The sequence below is a fragment of the Euphorbia lathyris genome, chromosome 6, assembly GCF_963576675.1.
Source record: "Euphorbia lathyris chromosome 6, ddEupLath1.1, whole genome shotgun sequence".
NCBI lineage: Eukaryota > Viridiplantae > Streptophyta > Magnoliopsida > Malpighiales > Euphorbiaceae > Euphorbia > Euphorbia lathyris.
Window position 1 is genome coordinate 38,243,992 of NC_088915.1, and position 23,657 is coordinate 38,267,648.

The 23,657-nt window shown below is 38.4% G+C and overlaps 1 protein-coding gene across 1 annotated transcript; it reads right to left on the reverse strand.

Moving 5' to 3' along the window:
* Positions 1–1,588: 1,588 nt before the first annotated feature.
* Positions 1,589–4,473, reverse strand: LOC136233346 (peptidyl-prolyl cis-trans isomerase CYP20-1). Its single transcript, XM_066022980.1, has 7 exons — positions 4,380–4,473; positions 4,086–4,164; positions 3,814–3,861; positions 3,700–3,723; positions 2,174–2,356; positions 1,984–2,059; positions 1,589–1,868 (listed from the first exon to the last, which is right to left on the reverse strand). The coding sequence occupies exons 1-7, from the start codon at positions 4,452–4,454 to the stop codon at positions 1,730–1,732; spliced, it is 624 nt and encodes a 207-aa protein (XP_065879052.1). The 5' UTR covers positions 4,455–4,473; the 3' UTR covers positions 1,589–1,729.
* Positions 4,474–23,657: the final 19,184 nt, after the last annotated feature.

Below are 23,657 nucleotides of genomic sequence, written 5' to 3' on the forward strand. Positions count from 1 at the left end.
AGAAACAATTATTTTATAGGTAAAATCACCTACATTTTACGTTCTGTAGGAGAAAGCGTAGTTGTTTCCTATATTTCTTACAGATATATTTCGTTATTGCAGATCTGTATTTTTCTTATAGTGTATGAAAGTTAATTTTTTTAATATAGACAGTGATAAAATCATACAAGATGGTCGAATTCTTTCTTAAAGCTCATTGATAAAAAAAATAAAAATTAAAAGACCTACATAACCTTTATATTTTAATTAGTAAATTTTATATTAAAAGGTCCTTACGGATTATTTTACCTAAGACCTCTAAATTGTCAGGACGGACCGTGATTCCCATTAGATGTGGTTGTTGACTTATGTAAAAAGGATACCAACCAACTTATGTGTTATTTGGGTGATTCATAATAAACTAAAAAACTTTGGATGCAAGTTAGTGGTGGGGTTGCATTCCCGAGGTTGAAGCAACTTTTAAACCTCTGTTTTCTTATGAGGTGAGAACTGAACCTTATATTAATGATTAAGGTTAAATGATTTATTTTCTCCAGTCTACCTTGTTTCAATCATTGCAAAAATTGCTGATATTTGGAACATTCCTGATCCTAGTAATGAAATTATTATGGAGGCTTTACACCTGGTGAGATGTGTTTCTTTCTAAAAATAAGGTGCAAATACATCTCTAATATTTATACCTATAAACAATTTTACCCTTAACGTCTAAAATGGTACAAATTGGGTTAATTGGAGAAATTATTCATCAAATTATCTTTTTGGTCATTAATCTTATCATCTACATTTCACATGTACGTAATTTTATTACTCATTAGTAACAAATCGAAAACATATTTGATTAAAATTAAAAAAAATTAAAAATATACTGTATTTTGTACGAGTTTGATAAAAAAAATTAAATATTTCACCGAATTTAAAAATATTAATCTTTAAATCATAAAAAAATATGAAATATTTTTTAAAAATCAAGTTAGGTGCAATTGGTGCAAAATAAACAACAAAATTTCTACTAAAGGGTAAAATTGCTCGTGCCTTTAAAGCATTAAGGATATTTTTGCCCCTTATACTTTTCCTATTAGTGAGTGACAAGGCAGATCTTGTGACACATTCTGGTTCGTTCTACTGTTAGTTGGTGGAAGCTCATTTTCTGTCCAAGGCAAACTGGTTGGCCTTGCATGATAAGGTGTCTGTAAAAGACAGAAATGTTAAATGGAATTCCAGGGTTGATCCTTTCGTTTTCTACACCAGTGACAGGAAAATTCACTGATCATCTTTTCTTTGAGATATATAGAAGTAAGTTGCTAGAAGGTGTAGAAGGATTTAGCTGATTGGTCTTCAAAGTTTCTGGAAAATCAACCTTACCGATAGTTCAAACAATGCTGGGAATCATTGTATTTCTGCATATGAACCTCTTAACGAGAGAAGAGTTTTTGTTTCAGTTTATTGCATTTTTTTAATAGACAGGTATCGTTTAAATGGTTAGTCCCTAGATCTAAGCATCATAATAATCCAACGAGAAACAAAAAGCTGAGGCGTCAAGTAAAATACCGTACGGTTAAATATTTGGGCACAGTAGCATTTGCAACTCTTGACTAAAACTGTATGTTAAATATCTGGGCACAGTAGCATTTGCAACTCTTGATTAAAAATCTCGTTACATCAAGTGTCGTTAAGGAAGTAGAACTGATACCTCAACACTGAGATTTACCAAAGTGTAAACTAAACAAAATTAGAGAGGAAGTTCACCACTGTCTGCAATCACAACCTTGTTCTTAGGTGTCCCACTTTGATTTCCCTCAGCTTCAACTTTATAAACCACATCCATTCCTGATATCACCTTTCCAAATACAACATGTCTTCCATCCAACCTAATAGACATACAATGGACTCTTTAGTTTCGTTAAAAAAAAAAAAAAAAAAAAAACTATATTTATGATAAACATTCCAAATATTAACTATGAAAGCCATCGAATTCGTAATTACCAGCTTGTAGTCACTGTTGTAATGAAGAATTGTGAACCATTTGTATCCTGACCAGCATTTGCCATTGACAAAAATCCTGCAAGCAGACAATGCAAAGTACATTCATCTCAGAGTGTGGATCCTAGAGCTTATCTCATTTTTTAGGAGACTATCCTAATCACTTATTATGTATTATGAATCCCATTCCCACCTGGTCCAGTATGCTTCAGCTTGAAATTCTCATCAGCAAATTTCTCTCCATAAATTGACTCTCCTCCTCTTCCATCACCTAGTGTGAAATCACCTCCTTGAATCATAAAGCTGGGAATAATCCTGTGGAATGCACTCCCCTTATAATGAAGTGGTTTCCCACTTTTCCCGGTACCTTTTTCGCCTGCAACAGAGAAAAGTGATACAAACCAGCTTTAGAAACAAGATGGTGGTAAGGGTGTAAAAAATGTTAGGCGCTACTCTGACAGACGAGCCCTCAAAGATTAATCGGGATTAGTCGGATTTATATTTTTGTATTTTTTATTTGTTAATCAATAAGTTGTTATATAAATTCAATTAAAATATGTATTAAATTATCTAACATAATAATATAAAATTATTTAGGGTAAAGTTCAAATAAAACCCATGTGGTTTCACTAATTTTCAGATAAAGGATTGTGGTTTACTTTTTGTCAAAACGATGACTGAGGTTTTCAACTTTAGCAAAATAAGGACTTTTTCGATTGATACTATTAAAATCACCCTTAACAACTTCAAAAATGATATATTTTAAGAACTACTAATATTCTAAGCAACTTTAATTCTTCAACTTTTTTATTTCGAGATTATTTAGATGATTGTTTGGTAAAGAGAGAGAAAGTTAATGTTTAGAGAGAGAAAGTTCCAAAAAAGATGATTTTCTAAAATCGAAAATGCAGTTCCATAGAAAATATGACATTGAACAACTTTAATTCTTGAAAATTTTCATTTTGAGGTCGTTAAAGATAGTTTTAATAGCATTATTAAAAGTGCGAAACCTCAGTCCTCGTTTTGACAAAAAGTAAATCACAGTCCTTTATCTGAAAATTAGTGAAACCACAGGGGTTTTATTTGAACTTTCCCCAATTATTTAATATAGGAAAACACATATATACGTAACATATATCTTTAAGAATGTGCAAACATAACATTTCAACAACAATAGCATTAAAACAACTCAAATAAATAAAATATAATATTCACAACTAATATAATTCACAAAAAGTTATAAAACAATATCCTTAAAATCTTAAAACATATCATGAAAACAAGCACAGAACACAATCAAAACCAAAATATCTAAAAGTAATGAACACAATTCACACGAATAACCATGCGACAATGTTTAAAAGTGAATTATAATAAAGCAAAAATAAATTAATAACAAAAAAAGCATTGGTTCATCGTCGCTTAGAGGGACTAATTGGAGGCGACATTGGTTTTGAACAGGTATTGTTCTATGGAAATTACAACCACATTCTTCATATTTATTCGTGTTTGATTTCTTCCTGTTGTCCTATATACAAATTCACACTAGTTGCTTCCGTAGTTTAATTACTCCTAAGAAAATTACAACCTACTGGATTTGCTATGCAAATGTTTTTGAGATAGAATACACATGACAGAAGCAATTATTTGGGGTATTAAGTCAATATGACATCAAACAGGAAATACTTATTCATGTAAAACCAGAGTCTCGCAGCTTACCAGTACACAATGCTCGGAAATTTTCTGCAAGATAAAACATCATATATATTAATAACATTCTAAATCAATCGACAAATGAAGGAAAGAATTGATTCACCAGATGCATCATCATACCTGTAGTTTTAGGAACAGCCTTACCAAAGAGACCGATGACAATACGACCTGTATTATTTAAGATTTAGTCATAAAGTGGATGCAAAAAATTGACATCTAACATTTCTGAAATTGCATTCATACAGTGGACGCAACACTATAACAATTCTAACATCCTCATTAATAATTGAAATAGTCTGGAGTGTAGTTCAGACTGTTTGATCAATTGATATACTAGAAAACAAATATTTATGAACATAGAAAAATGGGGAATAACAGGGAGCAAAATATACCAGCAGGTTTTCCAGCAATTTCAACATCAAAGTATACTTTATGTGTTATCTCTTTCAAATTTACCTTAGACTTCTTTGCCTGCAGAATAAAAAACAATGATCTGGAATAAAACAATAATCGGGAGACATATTTCGAAAAACATTGATCAATATGACAATATCAAGATGAGTAGTGTAGTGTAGGCTGTAGATCCAGATTCGTGATGAAATCAAGAATATACCCCCAAAATCGATTAAATAAGAGAAATGATAAATCAGAAATACAGATTCGGAAACAAGTGAGCAGGTGATTACCTGGATAAGAGTAAGGGTTCCCAAGAGGACAAGCGTCCACAGAAAAGTCAGACTCAGCAACCTTGAGCTCGCCATCTTCCTTCGAGTATCAGTAGTACAGCTTGAGTAGAGAATGGGAAGATTTATATTAAATCACATACCCAATTGGAATTTGCCACGTGGTGAGATTGTTAATGTACTTGAAACCTATTGGTCGCAATGACGTGCAGCAGTGGGCTGAATCGTGATGGGCCTTTTTTTATTGGTCTTACGGCCCTCTATCGGTCCTGATATATGTGCGATAGAGCAAATTACACTAAAAATCAATTGCAAATTTATTTTAATTTTACTATTTCTTTTTGGGAAAAAACTAGACCTTTAATTAATTAGGAACTGAGTCATTATACAAAGCAGAAAGTAAGAAAGGAATACATGAATCGATGAAAAAACATTAGCATGGGAACGTGCTTGATGGGCCATAATATGAGCTGCACCGTTCACTGTAAGCCACTGAAAAATCCTGGCATTCAAACAATAAGGCATGAATATCCTCAATCACACCTTCTAACTCTGATCGGTCGGTTTGCACGATACGAATCCTCTCCGTCACACCAAATGCATCTGATTCAAACATAATATTTTGTAGAGGCAACGTGGAACACCATTTCATCGATGTCCATAAGGCCATTGCCTCCGCCAAAGCCACTGATGGAGATCCCTGCTGAATGTTACTAAAGCATGAAACAAAAGTACATGAACTATCCCGAACAACTGCTCTTGCGCCTATCTTCCCTGTATCAGTGAACATTGATGCGTCGACATTACACTTAAAAGTCCCCACAACCGGAGGCAACCAGCCCCTTCTGATAGTTGCCGTCTCGACCGAATGCTTCTGAACACGTATCGAACAGGGCTTCTCTCCAATCATTTATCATCTGTACTGCACGTCGAACTGTTTCTACCGCATTTGTAGTCGGTTTTGACCTTAACTTCTCATTTTGGTATGTCCATATCGCCCACAGCACGATTGCTCGCTTACTGGCTAGCTCTAACGTCTCAGTCTCCAGTATGTCTAAAACTCAATCTTCAACCCAATCCCACTCCGAACACGGTGCTTACAAATCGGCAGATTGCCAACATACAATTATAAAGGCACACCCAGCAAAAAGATGTCATCCATGCTCCGCATTTGACCCGCAGACCGCACAAGCCAAAGTCGTATTGATACGCCTCTATGATAACTGAACCCAGAACGGAAGAATCTTAGCACATAAACTCCAAATAAACATACAAACTTTTGGAGGGACATTCAGCAGCCAAATCTCCACCTATCCCTGTTGCAAACCTCCCCCATTACGTGCCGCCTCCAACCGTCGATATCCTGATTTAACCGAATAAACCCCATTAGGCGTAAAATTCCAAAGTATCGAATCATTCTTATTAGACCAAGGGACCAACATTCGACTGATCGAATCCTTTTCTCTCTGAGAGAACCACGCTTCCAACTTACCCAGATCCTATAGCCTCGAACCCGAAATAAATAAATCGGCAACCACCATCGATTGGTTCTCATCCGTGCATACCGATGTAACATAACAATTAGTGTCTAATTGTATCCACGAATCGTTCCATACCAAACTTGAATCCCCTCTCCCAATTTTCCATCTCACGCCTTCTTTTAATGTCTAAATCGAACTCCACACGCTCATCCAAACAAAACTAGGATTATTGCCCAGTTTAGAGGAAAGGAAGGATCCCTAATATTTGGCTTTAAACAAACGGTTGACCAACGTATCAGAGTTTCCACCTTTGTTTACCCAGCAAAGCAAGGTTAAAATCATACAAATTTCTAAAACCTAACCCTACACGCTCCTTTCTTACAGTTAACCTCTCACAACTACACCAATGAATTCTTCGATTACCATTATGCGGATTCCGGCAAGAGGGGTGGCATCCGCCAAGGTGACTCGTAAAGGCGCGACCGTGGGATCAAAAGTAAATAAACTCCCCAAAGGGTTGCATGTCGTCGTCGGTCTAGAGTCCCCCTTGAGGAACTGCTAAATCTTTGTGTTCTCTTCATGAAGGCCCGTTTGTGTCCGTCCGAACTGCCTGCGCTGCCTAGAAGCTGCGAATGACGTTTATGAGCTGGGAGATGTTGCTCGCCTCTTCCTCCGATGGTTTGACCTCTTCAAGCAAGGGGGCCAAGTTCATGGGTCCCACGAGGGGGCTTCACGGTGGTTCTTGTTGGTCCCTTGTGTTACAAGGATTAGTTCTTAGGGGAGTTAAGGAACTATTTAAAATTTTTCTTCTTAAGGCTGACTTGTTTCTATTATCACTTAAGATTTTTCACTTGATTCTTAGCACAATGTTGAGCGATTTCTGCAAGTGCACGGTTTCGCTTGTAGTAATAAAAAGATATCGATCCCACAGGGAACACTTTTTAATGAAAACTTATTTTAATTCAGTTTAATTCACCTTTTAGGTTTATAATATAGAAAATCGTTTAATTGAATTTGGTTTTGAGATTGAATTAATAAGAATCAGATTGGAAAATATGTAGAATGTTAGAAATCAATTCTGTTTTGAGTATGAATTACAAAACAGAAACATTTAGTGTTTAAAATAAGAGAATAATTGTACTCGTTTGTATTAAGCAAAGAAAACAACTTTAAACTTTGTAAAAATTATAAATGTGTAATAATGTAAACTCTTTCAATTAAAAGGCTTTGAACCGTAGACGATCTTCCTACGGTCGGGCAAGATCGCTACCTTAATCAAATTAATACTTATTTCCGATAAGCCGACTTAACGATCATATCGTTCGTAAGAATGAATTTGCCCAAGTGTTCAACAAAGTTTCCTTGTAAAGATATTGAATTTAACTACGTTTTAATGAAAACACCAGAACTCACTTCAGATCATTTACCAAAGTGCTACATAAAAATATATTGAATTGCATAAACTTTTATTAGATGAAGTGTGAATTGATACAAGTTTACAGAAAATAAAAAGCATGGAAGCATTCAAAACGACATTGGAGTTTCGGGTCGTCAATCCTTTCCTCAAACCTCGTTAAAGTTTGTCAGGCTCCGGGGTCGAATCCGCTACTTAATCTTCTCGCTGAATCTTTGGAATAGAGATGGTATTTCTACTACCAAAATGTAAACTAGTCTTCGAACAGATCTTAATCTAAATCTAATTGCTACAGTGTTTGTAATTAATTTAGTCTGCATTTGCTTGCTAAATTCCTTGCACATTGACTCGTTAGTGGCACCAAAAATGATATCATCCACATAAATTTGAGCCAATAGGGTATCTTTACCCTTCCTCTTAATGAATAAGGTTGTATCAGCTTTGCCTCTAACGTAATTTCTAGTCAGCAGGAAACTGGTCAGCCTCTCATACCAAGCACGTGGTGCTTGCTTGAGGCCGTACAGAGCCTTTTTGAGTTTATAAACGTGGTTTGGGAACTTAGGGTCCTCAAACCCTGGAGGTTGATTAACATAGACTTCCTCGTTTACAACTCCATTAAGAAATGCACTCTTAACATCCATTTGAAATAATTTAAAGTTCATATAAGATGCATATGCACACAAAATTATAATAGCCTCTAGCATTGCCACTGGGGCAAAGGTCTCACCGTAGTCAATACCTTCTTGCTGACTGTAGCCCTGAGCTACAAGTCTTGCTTTGTTTCTTACCACGTTCCTTTGTTCATCCAGCTTGTTGCAGAAGACCCATCTTGTTCCTATGGTCTTCTGGCTTCTTGGCTTTGGCACTAGATCCCATACTTCATTTCGTCTAAACTGATCAAGTTCTTCTTGCATTGCATTCATCCAGAATTCATCATACTCAGCTTCAGCGAAATTCTTTGGTTCATGGATTGAGACGAATGCTACGTTGCTGAGGTATCTCCTGAGTTGATTCCTCGTCATCAGGGTATTCTCAGTGGCATCAAGAATAGCACTTTCTGAGTGGCCTCTTGGTATTCTAATCTCCTTTGGTAGACTGATGTCTTGCGCTGGCTGTGTTTCAACAATCTCTGCAGATGTAGATTGGTCAGTGAAGGTAATTTGAGTTTCACCTTTACCTTTGGTCAGCCCTTGAGGAAACAACTCAGTAGCTGTTTCTTGGTCAGCGGGTGCTGAGTGTGGATCATCCTCGGTCAGCGGCTGGTATGTATCTACAGGGTTAGTTTCATCGAACTCTACATGTACTGACTCTTCTAAAACTTGAGTTCGTTTATTGAAAACTCTATATGCTTTGCTATTTGTTGAGTAGCCTAAAAAGATAGCTTCATCAGCTTTTGAGTCAAACTTAGCTAAGCTATCTTTGGTATTCAAAATAAAACATTTACAGCCAAAGGCACGAAAGTATCCGATATTGGGCTTTCGTCCTTTCCAAAGTTCGTAAGGAGTTTTATTTAGTATAAGTCTAACAATAGCCCTATTAAGAATATAGCACGCTGTGTTGACAGCTTCTCCCCAAAAGTACTTTGGAAGCCTATGCTCACTCAGCATTGTCCTGGCTATTTCAACCAAGGTTCTGTTCTTCCTTTCAACAACCCCATTTTGTTGAGGCGTTCTAGGAGCAGAAAAATTATGGTCAATGCCGTAGGTTTCACAGAATTCAACAAACTGTTGGTTCTTCAATTCTCCACCATTATCACTTCGGATGTGAGCCAATTTTAGGTCTTTGTCATTTTCAAGTTTTCTTACCAAATTTGAAAATGTCTCAAAGGTCTCATCCTTGCTACTCAGCAAGATGATCCAAGTGTATCAAGAAAAGTCATCTACAATGACCAAGGAAAATCTTCTTCCACCCAAGCTCAGCGACTGGACTGGACCGAAGAGATCCAAGTGTAGTAACTCTAATGGACGCTTAGTTGAGACAATGTTTTTACTATGAAAAGATTGTTTGGTTTGTTTTCCAGCTTGGCAAGCGTGGCATAATTGATCTTTTTCAAATTTAAGTTCTGGCAGTCCCTCAACCAATTGCTTTCTTGCTAATTTGGCCAGGAGGTCCATGCTTACATGACCAAGTCTCCTGTGCCATAGCCAGGAATTTTCTTCCTTTGAAACTAAGCATACAGTTTTTGAAAACTTTTTCTCTAAGTTCAGCATGAAGACATTATCAATACGAGGGGCAATTAAAATTAACTCATTTGTTTTACCCTCGAATATTTTACATCCAGTGTCATCAAATATAACTTTTCTCCCATTGTCACATAGTTGAGCTACACTGAGTAAGTTATATTTGAGTCCGCTGACTAGGGAGACAGACTCAATAATAGGATTACCTCCAACGGTTCCTGACCCTACTATCTTACCCTTTTTGTTGTCTCCAAAACTTACGCTTCCTCCTCGTTTACGCTCAAATGTGATGAACTGAGTTTCATCACCAGTCATATGCCTCGAGCATGCGCTGTCAATATACCACATTTTTTACTTCTCAGCACACCTCAGGCTTACCTACAATGTAACTAGTTACTTTTAGGTACCCAATTCTTTTTGGGTCCTGGCTTGTTAGGTTCAACAGGTAAAGCATCATATTTTATTTTATGGCGACATACTTGGATAGTATGGCCATTCTTTCCACAGAAGTCACAACTGACCTTCCGTTTAGGATGTCTCACTGACTGGTCAGCACCCCAGTGCTGAGCGTGCCAGCACACCTTTGTGGTGTGTCCTTTCTTCCCACAGAAGTCATACTGGACATTCCACTGAGAATTCCATCTCTGCTGACCAGTACTTCGGTACTGAGTATTCAGAGGAATATTTCTTTTGTTTGGAACCTTTAGTTGGTTCTGAATAGATGTGACGTCCTTTCTCAGTTTCTTAGAATCTGATTGGACCTCAGAGACAAACTTTTGCATAATTCCAATGTTACTATGCAAATCTGAGTTGTCCTGAAGAAGATATCGAAGGTCACTCAGTTTGACCTCCTCAACCTCGTCACATCGCCTGCTGAGTGCTCTAACCTTTTTATTACACTTTTTGACAAGTGTGTAGAGGTCACTCAGGGCATTAACCATTTCATTTCTAAGCAAGGGTAGTGATATTACCTCAGTTGAATGTTCCTCATCATCAGATGCAATGGAGGGGTCAGCATGCTCAGAAACACATGGCTCAGCAAGTTCATCAGCCATGAAACAAATCTTTGCTGACTCAGTGGCATCAGCTTCAGATGATGATGAATCATCACTATCACTCCAGGTTGCCACCATTGCCTTCTTACCGTTCTTTCTTTCTTTTCTCAGCGAGGGACATCTTGACTTGATATGGCCAGTTTGATGACATTCAAAGCATGTAATGGGCTTTGAGTTGTCCTTCTTGTACTTGCTGTCGCTGGAGTCAGCTTTGTACTTATCAAACTTCTTGTAAGACTTCTTAGAATATTTGTCATTCTTTTTGAATAGCCTTTTCATCTTTCTAGTGAACATAGCCATCTCTTCATCGTCTGTTGAGCTCCCATCAGTGGAGTCAGCTTTCATGATAAGAGACTTTTGCTTCTTGTCTTCAGACTTTTCCTTCACCTCGAAATTCTTCATCGAGATCTCATGGGTCAGCAGTGAGCCGATGAGTTCATCATACTTATAGGTGGTTAAGTCTTGAGCTTCTTTAACAACAGTCTTCTTTGCTTGCCAGCTTTTAGGAAGACTCCTAAGAATCTTCTTGACTTGTTCTTCCTCAGTGAAGATCTTCCCAAGTCTCTTGAGCTCGTTGATGATGTTTGTGAATCTTGCATTCATGTCTGAGATCCCTTCATCATCGTTCATTTCGAACAGCTCATACAATCTCATATGCTGGTTCACCTTGGATTCTTTCACCTTGTTGGTTCCTTCGTAGGTGACCTCCAGCTTCTTCCAGATCTCCTGCGCTGACTCACAACCTGAAATCTTGTTGTATTCTGCAGCATCTAGCGCACAGTGAAGCATGTTTATAGCCGAAGCATGATTTTGTAGCTTCTTGAGATCATCCTTTGTCCATCTGGTCTCAGATTTGACAACCGTTTGACCATCAACAGTTTCAATAGGAACAAATGGGCCTTGGACTATAGATAGCCATGCACTCATATTTGTAGCCTGAATGAAATTTTTCATCCTATTCTTCTAGAAGGTATAGTTAGACCCGAAGAATAGGGGAGGCCGAGTTATGGACAGACCCTTTGGTAGAATCTGAGTTGTCAGATTTCCTGGGAGAAACCGAGTGCTGTTTTCAGCCATAGTGGGGATCAGCTCAAGGTAGTTAAACCTTGCACAGTGAGCTTTTAAGCTCTGATACCACTTGTTGGTCCCTTATAACGTAACAAGTTAGTTCTAAGGGGGGGGGGGGATAGGAACTATTTAAAATTTTATACATTGAGGCTGACTTCTTTTTCTTTATAAAAGATTTACACAGCGCGCTGAGTGAACTTAAGACACTAGCTTAGTCAACTGGTGAATAAGTCAGCTTCTTTCCTTGAGTCAGGAGATAGCACTTGAGTCTATTCCTGAACTCAGATACTCAATGCACACAACTCAGCGTGACCTCTTTACTTAGTCAGTTTTTAAGCAAGCAATATGTATATATAAGGAGTTTAAGGTTAGAGAGATGTTACTCAGCAGATTTATCCAGGTTCGGCCTCTATGCCTGCGTCCTATCCTTGGAATACGTTCCGAGCTTTCGAATTCTCTACTGAGCTCTTTAAAGGTAGAGCACCAAACCTTTTACAACTAGAAGCTGAGTATAACAAGAGTACCTTCCTCTATACCTCTACTCACTCCTATTATACCGCTGAGTACTATAACCGAGTACTCAACCTCTCCTTTCTATTTCTAGAATTGATAATAAGATTGTCCTAAACAACAATTGCTAAGACACGTTAGATGATTGGAAATCACTCTAGAATTTTACACAATAATCTAGAAATTGGTGTAAGTATTTGCTTTGCTTTTTCTCACAGAACTTCAAGTGTGAATTTGGTCATCGTAATGGCTAGTTGAAGATCTGTATCAAATGAAGCAACTGAAAGGCCTATTTATAGTGACACTTGAGGCATCGGTTGTTTTGAAATTCGAAATAACCGTTGGAGGGAAACGGCTTGATGTCATTGTCACTCAGTACATGCTCAGTGCCGTTGGCCAATCAGATTCTTGCATCTTCTGTCAGCGGTCAGTGCAGAGCAGCTTTTAGTCAGTCCAGCAGAATGTCTCTCCATTTATGGCAAAGTCAACTAGACAGCTTTCTGTGTCTTCTGAACTTTACCCGAAGTGGAAATACTTTGTCTGGAAGTTGCTCTTGCTCAGCTGCTGTCTTGTACTCTTTGTCGTCCAACTCAGCAGCTTCGTTCCGAAGTAGTCAAGGAAGGTCTTCTCGATCCTTCTCATGCTGAGCTGCGTTTTATCAACAACGACAGCGTTTTGCTTACACGGGCCGAGTGGTCTTGATCTGTTATGACTTCGGCCTTTGACTTTCTTTTGGGCCTTTGGCCTTTTAATATTTGTGTCTTATAAACAAGTAACTTAACATTGAACAAACACATTAGTATAATAAATCAAAGCATTGAAACTTAGTGTGTTTAGAATATTTTTAATCATATACTTAAATAATTTTGTCAAATCAAAATCATGTGGAAAGGTGTTTCAACAGTTCATTGACCAAATGTTGGAAAGAATGGCGGGTCATAAATTCTTTTGCACCCTCGATGGCCTATCCGGTTATATGCAAATTCCCCTTGATCCTTCGGATCAAGAAAAGACGACATTCACTTGTCCGTATGGGACATTTGCATATAGGCGGATGCCGTTTGGGCTTTGTAACGCCCCCGCCACCTTTCAAAGGTGCATGATGGCTATATTCTCCGAAATGATTGAGGACTTCATGGAAGTCTTCATGGACGATTTTTCTGTTTTTGGATCGTCCTTTGAAATTTGTTTGAACAATCTTGATAAAGTCCTTCAACGTTGCGAGGACACTAATCTCGCTCTAAGTTGGGAAAAGTGTCAGTTTATGGTTCAAGATTGTATTGTTTTGGGACACAAGGTGTCCGGGGAAGGAATCGCGGTCGATCCGGCCAAGATTGAGGTGATTGAGAAATTACCCCCTCCAATCAATGTTAAAGGAATCCGGAGTTTTTTAGGTCATGCGAGATTCTATAGGAGATTCATCAAAGATTTCTCTAAGATAGCAACCCCCTTGACCCAACTCCTTGCAAAGGATGCGGAATTTAGTTTTTCTCCCGAATGTTTGCTTGCATTTAATACGCCAAAGGAAAAACTAGTTAATGCACCCATTATGGTGAAACCCGATTGGAGTCTTCCCTTTGAACTCATGTGTGATGCAAGTGACTTGGCTGTAGGTGCTTGTTTGGGCCAGTGGGTGGATAAAATTTTCCGCCCCGTTTATTATGTGAGCAAAACGCTCAATGAGACCCAACAAAATTATTCCATTACGGAAAAGAGATGCTTGATGTAGTCTTTGCTTTCGATAAATTTAGATCATATCTCGTATTATCCAAAATTGTCGTATACACTAACCACGCAGCTCTCAAGTACCTAATGACTAAGCAGGACGCCAAGCCACGATTAATACGGTGGATTCTACTCCTACAAGAATTTGATATCGAAATCAGGGATAAAAAAGGAGTGGAGAATGTTGTAGCCGACCATCTTTCCCGGTTACAAAGCGAGCAAGCCACATCTCTGGAAGTTGTGGAGATTAAGGAGACCTTTCCCGACGAAACTCTCTATGCGGTAACACCTTTACATTGGTATGCCGATATGGCAAACTACAAAGTCGGTAATATTCTTCCCCCACATCTTACTTACGAGTAGCGTAGGAAATTCTTTCATGATGCTAAGAACTATTTTTGGGAAGAGCCCTACTTGTTTAAATTTTGTGCTGATAATGTCATTCGTAGGTGTATACCGGAAGATGAGGTAAATCATGTGTTGCATATGTGTCACACCCAAGAGCCGGGGGCCACTTCGGCCCTAGTCGGACTATGGCAAAGGTCCTACAATGTGGTTTTTATTGGCCTACCTTGTCCAAGGATTCCCAAGACTTCGTCAAATTATGTGACGCTTGTCAACGGAGCGGGAACATTTCCCGTAAACATGAAATGCTCCAACAAGGGATCCTAGTTTGCGAACTTTTTGATGTTTAGGGGATAGACTTTATGGGGCCTTTCCCTAAGTCGCATAACAACTCCTACATTCTTGTGGCGGTTGACTATGTCTCCAAATGGGTGGAGGTCGTTGCCTTACCCTCAAACGACTCCAAGGTGGTAGGGAAATTTATAAAGAAAAATATCTTTACTCGGTTAGAACCCCTCGAGCTATCATTAGTGACGGGGGTTCCCACTTTTGCAATCGTCAATTTGACCAACTCTTACAAAAATATGGGGTTGCACACCAAGTCTCAACACCCTACCATCCGCAAACTAGCGGGCAAGTCGAGGTTTCTAACCGCGAGCTAAAACGTATCTTGGAAAAAACGGTTAGTTCCTCTAGAAAGGATTGGAGCCTAAAGCTCGATGACGCTCTTTGGGCTTATCGCACGGCGTTTAAAACGCCTATCGGGATGTCTCCCTATCGCTTAGTTTTGGGAAATCATGTCATTTACCTGTGGAATTGGAACATAAAGCCTATTGGGCTCTAAAATTTTTAAATTTTGATATGCAGGCCGCAGGGGACCAACGTCTCCTCCAACTCAACACCCTTGATGAACTTCGTCTTGGTTCATACGAAGATGCTAAGCTTTACAAAGTACGAACGAAGAAATGGCACGACAAGCACGTGCAAATCAGGGAATTCAGCAAAGGGGACCAAGTCCTCCTATATAATTCTCACCTCCGCCTATTCCTAGGAAAATTAAAAAGTCGATGGTCGGGACCGTACACTGTTGTCCAGGCTCACTCATCTGGAGCGGTTGACATCCAAGGTTCCGACAATGAAACCCACCGGGTGAACGGACACCGCCTGAAAATATATTGCGGGGCACTCTTCCACAACACGGAGAAACCACATTTCTCAAAACACCATGAGCATGCACTCATCCAGAAAAGTCGAGCTACTCCGACTCTAAACGTAGCCTCGGTTTGCGTCCCTCAAACCCTTTGTATATATGTATCAAACCCGTTTGTTCTTTTTAGGCACTATTCTTATTTTCTTCCAATAAAATCAACGAAAAACAAATCCCGAGCAAATCCAAATACCTCACGCGGGGCGTGCCCACTGTCACGCCCCGCGTTTCCGAGCCTCTGGCAAAAAACGGCCTAAATCGTACCATTTACGCAAGGCGTACCTCCTTGTACGCCCCGCGTAATTCCCCTTTTCTTGCACAAAATACTCAGAAACTCAAACACGCAGGGCGCCCCACTTCATGCGCCCCGCGTATTTGAGTCTCTGTCCAAAAACAACATAAAACGCACTGTCTACGCGAAGCGCCCCCCTGGGCACGCCTCGCGTAGCATCTGACCCCCAAGGGTCTCACTTTTAATTCCCCAATTGTTTTTGTTTTTGTTTTTCTTTTGCGACGTCCTTGGAATAGACGTCATTTTAATAACGCGGAGGGCCGTGCAACCCCGCACTTTCAGTTTGTTTTGCACTAACAAAAACAAAAATAATAATAGAAAAAGACACAAAAATAATTAAACTAATTTGTTGATTCTTAAGATTTTTTCCGACACACTAACCTTCCTCGGAATTAATTAAATGTTTCGTTGTTTGTCCTTAAATGTAAATACTATCGGACCACAAAGGATCGGTTCTATTAAGAAATTTTAGTCTTAATTTTGAAGTCATAGAATTTATGTAAAGACTAGGTGATACTAAACAAAAGCTTCGAGTCCTAACCCATAAGTCATCTCCATAACGAAACTTAAAAAGGCAATAAAAACGGGATGTTTGAAAGTTTAGCGAAGACTCGATAATACACAATTTAAACCCGAAATTTTGTGAGGTAATTTTGAACCTAAAGGAGTTCATACGAGAACTCTATTTCTTTCACAATTCTTCGAGAGCTTTGACTTCACTCGACTTATAGAGTTTGCATCTAATACCGGGTTAAGTACACCTATTTTGGTTAAAATGGCAATAGATGATAAAACGAACTCACTTAGTCTAATTCTTTTCTTAACTTATTTTTCTCGTTTTTATCAACCTCTAGGAAACCCCCTCGAGCCTACTAACCGACTTTTCTTGTCAACACCCTTTTAACAATTAACCCTCTTTTTCCTCTTGTTTAAATACCAACGAAATCAAATTGCACCCGAAATAAGTCAAGGCCTTAATAAGTGAGCACCATAAGTTCTCGAGATCGTTTTTGTGCCGCTCCCAAAACAAAAAGAAGAACGTAAGAAAAAGCAAAAAGGCATTCTCAAGCTCCACCCGAGCAATTTCGAGTATTATTTTACAAACTTACCTAGGCCAAAAATAAAATATGGTGCAGTCGTCAAAATGGTATTTAAACTCGAGTTTTCAAAAATTAACCACTAAAAAGCCACCCACATTACAACCCCCCTCCAGGTTCATTTTTAATATTGTCTAAACCATGACATAGGAGGAAAAACCCGGATGAAAATGCAAACTCAAAAGTGATCTCGGGTAAGTACAAAGAAGAGTGCTAAAACACCGACCCACCAAATTTTGAGCGTAAGAGTGAAATCCCTTGGTGAGGTATTATCGGGTTCTCAAAAGATAATCAACCCCCGTTATTATTGCCTATTAATTTTAATTATGGAGGTTTCAAACAAGTTGTGGTCGCTCGATTGTTTGCGTAGGTACTCGCCGAAAACTTTGCATAAAACTTTAACTTTGAAATCACGCACTTAGCAAAACCAACCGTCGGTTTGTTTCTTAATAATCTCAATCCCTTGTCTTTCGATTTCTTTTACTTGAGGACAAGTAAAACTTTAAAGTCCGAGGAGGTTTGATAGGGGTATTTTACCCCTATCTTTTAGCGTGATTTACGGGTTAATTTTAGAAGAAACAAATAAGTTTAATTACAAAAATAGAGTGTTTTAATAAAATAACGGAATAAAAATAAATTCCATGCTTTCAGTTAATTTCCCTTATTTTTGAGTAATTTAGGAAATAAAAACGTCAAGCTAACTCGGCCCCGAGATTTGTATTTCAGGTACGAGCAAGGAGTGAAAATCCACTCAAATACGCGAGGCGCATCATCCCATACGCGTGGCGTGAAACATAAAGTCAGAAATGATTGCCCTATCCACAAACACCACGCGGAATCTAGTCAGCATACGCGAGGCGTATAACACATGTCAGAAATAATTGCCTAATCCTGAAAAGTCAGACTGCATGGTCTCCCTGAGTCAACGATCCATACGCGGGGCGTACCACCTTACATGCAGGGCGTGTAAGGGAGTTCTTCAATGCAAAAGATCATAAACTCATTTACGCAGGACGTGCCTCAAGCTACGCACGGCGTAAAAGAACCAAATCAAGCAATAAAAAGTCAGAGACTCAAACACGCAAGGCGCAGTCCATCCTACGCGGGGCGTGTTTGAGACATCAAGATCCGGAATTGGTCCACATGCAGGAGATTTCCGACGGAATGGGCATACACGCGGGGCGTACTCCACCATACGCGGGGCGTATTATGGGATTTCTGCACAAAATTATGTTTCTCCATACTTGCACCTTGTGAAAATACAATCTTGCCCCTAGCTTGATCTATAAATAAGAGTGACTAGCACTCATTATACACACACTTAGACTTAGACCTTACATCTTGTAATTCTTGCTATTTGTAGTTTAGATTTTGCTTTTAGGCTTTGTATAGCCAAACTCTTCCATCTTGAGAGCTTGTTCGTCGATTCCGGCATTCCATCAAAGTCCCGCTCCACTTCCGTGCACCAAGCTCGAAAGCTCCACCATCCAAGTCCTAAGAGACGGCTTTTGAGTCCGGTTAGCTAGTTCCGAGGGTGGATTATTCCCTTTTTACTTGCTAATTAGCTTGAACTCATCCTATGTACTAGGCTTGGTTGTAATTCATATTTACATTCTCCATATTTATAATTTATGATTCATACTTTTCTATATATGTGTTGATTGTTTGTTACTTGTTTTGATATTCATAATTGATTGTTGTGTAGGAGAACGCGACTTCCGACGCCATTCGGGCTATTTTTAGGGATTCATATAGGTGTTGCCTTACCGGAAGTGACAAACCGGAAACCGTAGGAATTGACAAACCACGGAACTTACGGGCCCTAATTTCTAGTCCCAAGCATTAGACACGCCTTGACTAGGAACCACGTAGTCTAAGTACTTCACGGGTCGGTTACTCTACACATAGTCGTCTTTGCACGAGCAAACCATCAACCATATAAACATTAAAAGTCATTATTTGTCATAATTATAACTTATCGCATTCATATCACTTCATAGAGTTTCGTTATATAAATTCGCCTCACACGTAGTTAGGAGTAGTTTGTAGTTGTGTCTCACACCAACCTCAAAGTATTCACCGCTTAAATAACGTATAAAACCGAGTCATTTAATACTTGCAGTTATAAATCCCGTGGATTCGATACCCGGTCTTAACCGGATTATTACTTGATACGACGGGGTACACTTGCCCCTAAGTAGTGACGTCTAGTAGATACAAAGCACTTAGAAAGACCACATCCATATTCATAGCGCAATCATCGTAATATACATTTCGTCGTTAAAAAGAACACTACTAGGCGCCACGCATCAAGAACACACAAGCCGTGATAGATGATGTGCATAAGCCTCAGCCGTTAAGGGCGGTGCGACAAAGGAAGCGATCACATCAAGTGACAACACCGTACACCGAGGAAAAGAAAGGAAAAAGGTGTAAGAAGGTGGCTAAGAAGGTAGCCAAGAAGGGAACTAAGAAGGTAGATCAGTGCATGGATATTGTCGTATCACAGAGTCCCGCCGTTCCTAGAGCACCTCCTGTACCTACGTCATGGTCAGTCCGGATTGATAAGGACGATGTGTCTACATATGAGGAATGGAGGAATTTTTGCAGTAAAAAGTCGTCAAGGCTCGTTAAAAGGGACAAAACCACTACAGCCGGAAATCCCGTGGTTCATACAAGCTGAGACACCGGGAAAATATTGGGACGGGGAGGTATTGCTTATAAATATTATGGTTTGTTTGTTTGTGATGCATATGTTTGTGAAGCATGTGTTTGACTTATGCCTATATTTCTTTTTTAATTAGCACATCGATGCATTCCTGTATCTGTTGCGGCGCTAGTCGTTCGAGAATGGTTTAGATGCGGACTAGACTACATGTGATAACCAATTCACCGGATATATACAGTTGTCACATAATATGGATATGGGCCACATGTGTAACACGATCAATGGTAGAGATGACATGTTTATGAGACCATGGAAGGGTTTGAAGTGAATATTCATGCCATTCAACATCAAAGGAAACCACTAGATATTAGGAGTGCTAAATACAACGAATATGCACATGTACATATATGATAGTTGTCTTTCTAATGACAGTGAGGAGAAGCTTGGTCAAGTACTCCAGAGGCCCATGACCATACTTACATACGCTATTTGCAAAACCATAGGGTGGAATGGTCAAAATCAGGACAACCAGATAGGGTGGACTAGGCTACCGGACACTCCACAACAGAGAACAGCATCGAACGATTGTGGGATGCGGGTGTGCATTTTTTCTCAACTTTTAACAACTGGTCGACAGGTGCATGAATTAGACCCAGATGACAGAGATTTCCTTAGATTACGTGTTGTCCTTGAAATTTTTCATGGCAAACTGTATAAATTTTGAGTTGTACTATTTGTGTTTTTTACGTGTTATATATTTTGTGCATCTTGTATATGTTGTTATATATTGTGCCCATTTTTGTGTTTACAGATATTCACATAGCATCATATTCGCATAACATCATATTTGTGAACTTGTTCATTTATTCGCGTAGTAATTACTTCGCAATATTCGTATTCGCGAAGTTAACCATGCATATGCGAAGCACATCAGCTTCGCGAACATACCTCTTGCTCCGCAAATTGGTGTATTCGTGAAGCCGCATTCAGTATACAAAGAACTTCAGCTTCGCGAACATACCTCTTGCTCCGCAAACACAAATATTCGCGAACTCGCATATCATTGCATTCGTGAAGTTGTACATCTATTCGCGAAGCTGTTTTACACAAACTAAAACACACATTATTTGGATACAACAACACAAACTAAAACACACATTATTTGGATACAGCAACACATAAACTACATTAATCCCTCATATCAATCCCAACAGACTGCTCGGTCTCAAAAATCTCTACAGCTTCATGGATTGTGTCGATATAATCAGATGGAAGACTTGACCATGGTGTTTCGGCACGTCCTCATACTTCACTGCAATTGTTTTTCTGCGCACTTGCTCGTTGGAGAGAAATAGATGCATCACGAAAAGATTGCCAATTTGCACATAAAGAAGTTGGATAAGCATCATCAAGCTAATAAAATGCAGTAGACGGTGTCACTTTTAGGAAAAATATTATAGAAATATTTTTCCTCTGTGTATAGTTTGCTCTAAAAACCCTAGTGTTTTCAAACAACAATCGAGAAAAATACGCATTCCATGCATCAAGTGGCATAAACCATTTCATAAATGTTTGTATATTTGCAGGAATAGTACATCCACATAGACCGTCACACCATACAGATAAAGAAAATTCCATTGGTATGTAATGTAGGAAAATAGACAAGTCTAGGCGTAGCGGGAATAATAAAATTTTATCTATTTTATCTATTTCCCTTTTCCAAGATCTGTTAATTGTTATTTCATATAAAGAGGGATAGAAAGTAATACCTTTGGTGAAGAACTATCTACTGTTGCAAACGAAGTGCCCACAACTTCTTATTATCAACTCGTGAGCAACGAACGTTTTTATTCAACACAGAAAAACAAAACTAATCAGTAATCAACCTTTAAAGTATAGCAATCGCAATGATTGCCTCTAACGAAAATCGATACGAGATCAAAGAGGGAGTAAGAAATAAAGTAAATTAGCCGAGACGAAAGACGGAACAATTCCTCTCCTCTTGTTCTGTGTGTGTCGAAATTTATGGGGTTAGGGAGTCTATTTATAGACTTCTCTAAACTCTAATCCCAGTTGTGTTAGGTAATTAAATAATTGGAATCTTATTCGGAATAGGATTCCTAATTAGATAATTAAATAAACACTTTACCATTATCTAAATAATAACTAATTATATCTAGATAATTATTATTAATCAAATTAATAATTAATTAATGTTAGGAATAATTAATTAGAGTTTCAATCACATAAAAACTTCTAATTAATATTATCAAATAATCTTTTAATTTAATTCATAACTATAATCAAATTATAATTATTAATCAAATTAATTTATCACCAAATTAATACAAATTTCGGCCCATATATTTATGTCCCACTAATTGCATTTTCGTCCTCCGATTCCAAGTCCCATATGCGACCCATTATGTTCTTTATTGCCACAAGCCGTATATATCCTTTGAAATTATTCATCACGATTAATTCCAACATATATATAACGAAATACCATTGCGAGCTGTTACTAGCAGAACCTATGATATTCCCCCAGAGCAATTAAGAAGTCAGGTTGATAACTGACGTTAACCTTTCTGCATTAGGTACAGTATAATACGATCCTTCATCAACTATATCATGTCGGTCAATTCCTTATAACCATAGAACGTGTCAAGGTTACATATAACGAAGAGTCCAGTTTTACTTGTACATGTTGAATTCACTCTGAAAAGATAAGTTAAGTGAAAAGTTCATTTCTACTCTTAACTGTATTACCTTGCAAGGATTTCAGTCAATTCACCACAAGCGGCCATTTGGATATATCTCCCACTTATCGGGAGTGACGAATGCTCAATCTGACATTAACTATTCTGCAATTACTTTATGTGATACCCAACCCTTCTCTCACACACCCCAGGCTCTCACCTGTTGGATCGTGCTCGCACATAATCAAAGTATCAGACTCCATAATCCAGAATCACTAATTAACGAATGTTTGAGTCTGAGGATTAGTTATACCTACTAATACCAATGAGATGAACAATTGACACATTAGATAAATCAATCCATTCTCTTATCTCAAGTCGGGTCCCAATCCTAATGAACTCCTTCACCGGATCCATGTAACTGTCTAGATATCTGAATATCTAAAGCTTGTGAGATCAGCTTTCTGTCTCGATAGAAAACACTGTTACATGCAAGTCTCAATAGTAATATGCCAACCCCTATAACATATCACTTGACTTGGGTTTACTTTAAGTCTATTGGTCTATTATAAAGTACAGTCTCACTTCATGCTTGTATGAACACTTTATAACTACTTAAATAAACTTAGGGTTACTTTCTTTATGAAAGATTTGTGCCTTTATATATAGTTACATTTTAATGCTATATATCTGATTAAACAAATGATCAAATAAACAATTTCTTCATTAATATTAATATCCTAAAACAATTGTCTTTAGGACACTAAACTCCAACATTCTCCCACTTGGACTAAAGCCAATTGTTTATGAAACTAATACCAGAAGAACTAAGATGTTTATCGTGAGCTCTTTGTGGTAATGGCTTGGTCAACGGATCCGCAACGTTGTCCTCAGTAGGAACCTTTTCTATTCTCACATCTCCCCTGGCTATGATCTCCATAATGAGATGATATCGCTTGAGATAATGTTTGGATGCATTATGAGACCGTGGTTCCTTTGCTTGTGCAATGGCTCCATTGTTATCACAGTATAGAGTAATGGGATTCACAATGTCAGGCACCACTCCTAGTTTTGTTATGAACTTCCTAATCCAAACAGCCTCCTTTGCCGCTTCTGCAGCTGCGATGTACTCTGATTCAGTCGATGAGAAAGCAACACTTCCTTGCTTGGAACTCTTCCAACTAACTGAACCTCCATTCAGGATAAACTGGTATCCTGATTGGGATCTATAATCATTTTCATCAGTCAGATGACTAGCATCTGAATATCCTTCAATTTTCAATTCTCCGTGTCCATATACGAGGAACATGTCTTTAGTTCTTCTAAGATACTTAAGAATGTTCTTGACATCAATCCAGTGATCAAATCATGGATTCCCTTGATATCGGCTCGTCATACTCAATGCGAACGCCATATCAGGTCTAGTGCAAAGTATGGCATACATGATCGAACCAACCGCACTGGAGTAAGGAATTACAGCCATGCGATTCTTATCACTGTCCGTTTTAGGACATTGATCATTTGATAACTTGACACCATG